Source organism: Buceros rhinoceros, unplaced genomic scaffold (assembly GCF_000710305.1).
Source record: "Buceros rhinoceros silvestris isolate BGI_N320 unplaced genomic scaffold, ASM71030v1 scaffold22496, whole genome shotgun sequence".
NCBI classification, from domain to species: domain Eukaryota; kingdom Metazoa; phylum Chordata; class Aves; order Bucerotiformes; family Bucerotidae; genus Buceros; species Buceros rhinoceros.
This window is the reverse complement of record NW_010417269.1, coordinates 12,130-17,540: the sequence shown is the minus strand read 5'-3', so window position 1 is coordinate 17,540 and position 5,411 is coordinate 12,130. Positions and strand designations below refer to the sequence as shown.

Here is a 5,411-nt window from a genome sequence, read left to right as displayed (position 1 = left end):
AAGAGTGACCATGTGGTCTACGCTCAGCTCATTGCAGTGGACTGGCTCTCTGAGAAGTCTGCTGCTAAACACAATTTCAGGTGGAAACATCCACAAAATTAAGAGCTGTGTTTTCAGAAGGCTTGGACTTAAACATCGAAGGTGCTGAAGATGCTTGAAGGCTGCTGCCATTCCTAAACATTGCATAAGCATTGGCCTACATCATTACGGGTGGCTTAGAACCCATTACCAGTTCTCTCCTGAAAAGAACTGTTGCTTCTGCTGGGTTTTGTATCCCAAGATATGCAGAAACCTCTTCTTAAATGAGCTCTTCTCTCTCGTGAATGGAGCTAATGGCATCAGTGTTGAAGGTCCTATCTTGCTGGTTTTTGTAAGGTCTTTCACTGAAGGCTAGGTCACAAGCAAGGTCTGGATACTCTCCTGATTCTAGTTGTTTGTTTTTTTTTTTAATAACCTGAATTTTACTTTCTTTCGCTGTACTAGTCTTTTAATCCTGCAAAGCTTGTAGGCTCCTCCGCAGTGAAGCTTGAGGTAGTTCAGAGGGCATATCACTTGGCCAGGTTTCTCCCGTTCATTTCGGTAGACTGTGGCGTCCCTGGTCTGAATGCTCATGCAAAAGCTCTGAAACAGCAGTAAAGGTTTGGAGCTGTTAAAATTCAGTGATCTTCACCTGAATGATTTGGTGTTAGAAAGTATTTCCTGGAAGCTGTAGGAACGTCTTGGCCAAGTTTCCTTTCAGGAGCTGTTGGACTGCAGAACGTCTGGCATCTGGGCACCGCTTCCCTGGAGAAGCAGCAGACCTTCTGCTGGCCTTTGCCAGCCGTGTTAGCTGTGACTCTTACATCTGGTGGTCCAGACACCTGGGAGGGCTTTTAGCACCGTTTTTGGTGGTGTGCACGTTCGTTTTATGTGGCTGATTCTCATCGTCTGGCGAGAAAACAGATATAACTGGTTTCTGACAGGGTTTTCATGCCTGCTGGCTGCCATCAGCACAGCCGTGCTGCTCGGGGGAACGGCACGCTGAGACATCGTTCAGGTTTCATCATCACTAGCTTTCTAAGAGCAAATACACTTCTATATCGCTGGTTTAGCTTGCCTCTTTTTCTGTGGTTAATTCAGTGTATGAAAACGATGACCAGCTGCTGTGGAACCCTGACTTCTTACCAGAAGATAAAGTGATTGAGTTCCTCAGTGAAGCCTCGAGGCGTACGGGTGAAGAGAAAGGCCTGGATGCAATTCCTGAAGGATCACATATTAAAGACAATGAGCAGGTACATGAGAACCATTAGGATTTGTAGTTTAATTATAGAATTATAGAATAGTTTGGGTTGGAAGGGTCCTTAAAGATCACCTAGTCCAGTGGGCAGGGACACCTTCCACTAGACCAACATTACAGAATGGATTATCCCTTTGTTTTATTTTACTCCCAAGAATTAAAGTTTTGTTTCATACAGCTTTATTATTCTATGTGGAAATAGAAATATGATGGGTTTTACCTCTCAGCAAATATTAAGCTGTTAACTTGGGCTTACCAGTGCTTTATGCATCAGTACATGACCTTATATATAAATAATGGTTACATTCTTTTTTGTTATGTAATTACAGATTTGGATATTTAAACAGAGGAAATATGTCTTTGCGCTGTCTTCAATTACATTACATTCATTCAAAGAGTTTATTTTTAATCTTTCTTAATAGCTATTAGTGATTCACTAAGTATGCTTCTGTGGCACAACAGGAATCGAGGGGTATCTGGCATGTTAAATGTGCATCTGTTTATCTCTCCAGGCATTGTATGAACTGGTGAAGTGCAATTTCGATACTGAGGAATCATTACGAAGGCTGAGATTTAATGTGAAAGCAGCCAGAGGTGAGCAGAGACTGCGAGTCAAGTTTATTCTCTTGGTTACTTAGGTATTGGTGCCCGTTTACGCACAGCCTGCAGTGGATCTCTTCCTGTTCTCTGAGAGAATGAACTGAGCAGATGTAGTATAAACAGGTACAGGCTCAGAGAGGACCGGCAAGGTAACTTCTGTCCGTTGGGCTTGAGATTTAGATGTGCAGGTTTAATAACAAGTGAAAATTACTTGTAAATAAAGGAGAATGAGCATCTAAAGCTTTATGTAACAAAGTATAGCACCGAAAAGACCTGGTCTTAAAGATGCTTTTGGAGCCTTAAGCGTTTCCTGGCTTGTTATCAATCCTTATACTTAAAGGAACAGGAAACAAAGGTACAAGTTATTTTCCTTGCACATTGATCTGTTGGTCCTGCTTTCAAACCTGTGGCTTCTCCAGAGTTTACGGCAAATCACAAGACAAGAACGATCAAATAGAGAAGATTAGTTTGTTCTCCCACTATTTTAAACCTTATTTATTCGTGACCTTAAGAATCGATAAAGCCAAATTATATTAAGTTCTTAGAAGTGTGGTTGAGCTGTAAAGAAGCTCTCAGCCCTCATTCCTTCTCCCACCTCCCGTCTGAGTCCATAGCTTGAACTCCTTCGTGCCGCATCCTGGCTGAAAGATACCTGCTTCCTGTAGCCCCCATTCCTTCTGGGGGCGGGCGAAGGTGCCTAAGCCCTTCTTCCTGGGGAGCTTCCAGGAAGAGCTTTGTGCTAGGCAGGGCAATTTCTGGAGGTGCTTCTTATTTAGTCAGCAGGTGGTGTCAGAAACTTGACCACCACCTAAGTTTTCAGTCACTTGCGTTTTCTTTTGTTGGCCTTATGCTTTGTTGTTAAATGTTTTTTCTATATTATCTTCCCTTGCTGTAGAAGAATTATCCGTTTGGACAGAAGAAGAATGTAGGAACTTCGAACAAGGGCTGAAAGTCTACGGCAAGGATTTTCATGTGATTCAGGCAAATAAGGTAAACACTGATTTTAAGTGTAGTTCTCTTTTCTTAAAGCAATGTAATTGTAAATAAATTCAATTTCCTTCACAAATTACTGTATTCTTCTAATTTCTACCACATGCATATGTCCAGATTGGCTTCTCAAAGTCTGAAATCTCTGTAACTCACTGTTCAGAGCAGTGCAAAACTGCTGCTGCTGTGCGTACCACATCCCTGGATCCTGCCTCTGGTCTTGAATAGTCTGGGGAAACTGGTTTGAAGTGTTTCTCCTGAAGCTGTAGTGTGCAGCACCTCATGGTACCTTCAACCTTCTTAGAAACACTGTGAAACATCGCTTTATTTCTGGGCCTCTGAACTGCTGAGTCACTATTTCTGTTATTTTCCGTGTCATGAAAAGCAGCGTTGACTTTGGAGTTCACACCTTTTGATTAAAACAGTAGCTTTTTGCCAAAAATGTATTGAAATTCATCGAGATGTGCCCGTCGCCCCTCTCCTAGGTACGAACAAGATCGGTCGGTGAGTGTGTAGCGTTTTACTACATGTGGAAGAAATCCGAGCGTTACGATTTCTTCGCGCAGCAGACGCGATTTGGAAAGAAGAAATACAACCTCCATCCTGGCGTAACGTAAGACGAGCATTGGTTTTATGGGCTTTGGGGTGTAAATCTTGGTTTTCTAGTGCTCTGACCAGAAGTGGTGTGACAGCGAAGGGATTCCGTAGTCCCCGTTGGCAGCAGAACAGCCAAGGTGTAAGAAAAGCTTAATAGCGCCTGTAGTGCAATGTCTGAAATACCTTGATGTGGAATAAGGCCAGCAATCTGCATTGAACAGCGATTTAATTTAGTTTGTGTTCTCCATTCACAAATGGAACATTTCTGCAAACGGGGTTTTAAATGCTTGTTTTCCCTTAAACCATGTTTTATACGAAGGCTTTAGTCACAGGTTTGCGGTGGGATTTGTGGTACGTGCTGCATGTACCCTCGAAATGTGGTGTTTAGTGAGAATTTTGGCCCACCCTGAAGCCTGTGCTCGGGGTGTACGTTGCTCCTTTCCCCCTCACGTCTCTGCTGGGCGAGGAGGGAAGTGTCTGTGCATCACCGTGTATTCTCCTCCTACAACCTGAACCTGTGAGCCAGCATTTTGCCCTCTGTTCCAGTGCTGTGGTTTTAATATCCTGCTCTTCCCCCTGAGTCTTCCCAAGTCATTTAACCACTATTTTTATTTCTCATTTCTCCCTGGCTTCTCTGCTGACCCTGCTTTTTAATATTACTGTTTCCTTAAGCATTTTAGAACTGCGTATTGGGCCACTGAAGGGAACTTGCAGTGTGACACTAAGAGTTGCTATCTGTGGCTTCAAGACTGTCAGAGGCACCAGAGCTGCTGGATTTTCTTAACCCCACTTGTCAGGGACCATTGGTCTCCCCCTCTTCTTCCATTTGGGTTTTGATGTTTTTTTCATTTTTGCCGAAATTAGTAGACAGTTCTGGTGATTAATCACTTAAAACATCCTCTGATTCTTTTGCAGCTGACTGCATACAGTGATCAGAAGGATTTTACTTGTCTATTCTTGAATGACTTTGCCGGTAGATGTGGGAATCGAGGGTGCAGTGTCAGTACCAGAATATTTATGTGTGAGGATATGCCGTTTCTGGAGTTAATCCAGACTATACTATACACAATACCACACGTACAAGGGCTTTACCAACCAGCTTTGTTTAAACCTTTCATAAGAGATTTACTATTAGTGACCTAAATTGTAGGAGTGGAGTAGATTTCCAATAGGGAGATGTCTTTAACTCTGAAGTTTTTAATTTGCTTTCAACTTCACTCCTCCTGTGGTTGCATGTGCGCACACTTTAATGGTACGTTATCGCTGCCGCAGCAACTTGCATGAGCTTAATACGACCCTTGGTGAAAGCATCACCTTGAGAACACCGTCCTGAACATCACAGTGTAGTGAAGTTTGCGCTTGTACATGATCTTACAGGACCTGGCCTAAGCACAGGCTGAATTTACATCAGCTAGCCAATAGATAAGCTACGGATAGGAGGTTGCTGTGGGCAAACTGTACGTGAGCCTGTTAACACCAGAGATCTTGAGGCTGTTGAATTTGCATGATGAGTCTGTAAAATGTGAATTGGTCACACTTGCAGCAGGTATTTTTGTATAAATAACCCCAGTCCTTCACACAGCAAGGGCAGCGCTGACTGTGCTGTTTCCCTTGTGTAGAGATTATATGGACCGTCTCCTGGATGAAAGCGAAAGTGCTGCTTCCAGCCGAGCTCCGTCCCCTCCTCCCACAACCTCCAACAGCAGCACCAACCAGTCGGAGAGGGAAGACAGCACAACCAGCAGCAGTAACCAGAACGGTGAGTGTGTGCCTGTCCCCCCTGCCCAGAGCTGTCAGGTCACCGCAGATGACACGGCAAAGGAGACAGACAAGCCTGGTTTAGTTTTAAACATTTTATGAGGCTCTGGCAGCTTCACGTTAAAAATGGTCTTTAAAAAGAAGAGTGCATTTAGCCAGGGGTCACATATTGAAGGTAAATCTCCACTAGAAT

At 43.6% G+C, this 5,411-nt stretch overlaps 1 protein-coding gene across 1 annotated transcript in view; it reads left to right on the top strand.

Moving 5' to 3' along the window:
• Positions 1 to 5,411, top strand: part of MIER1 (mesoderm induction early response 1, transcriptional regulator) — a 19,618-nt gene that overhangs the window by 12,733 nt on the left and 1,474 nt on the right. The window contains exons 7-11 of the mRNA XM_010138156.1: positions 1,120 to 1,271; positions 1,789 to 1,870; positions 2,772 to 2,866; positions 3,349 to 3,476; positions 5,080 to 5,219. Coding sequence (XP_010136458.1) covers positions 1,120 to 1,271; positions 1,789 to 1,870; positions 2,772 to 2,866; positions 3,349 to 3,476; positions 5,080 to 5,219 — 597 coding nt within the window. The remainder of the gene's footprint in view (positions 1 to 1,119; positions 1,272 to 1,788; positions 1,871 to 2,771; positions 2,867 to 3,348; positions 3,477 to 5,079; positions 5,220 to 5,411) is intronic.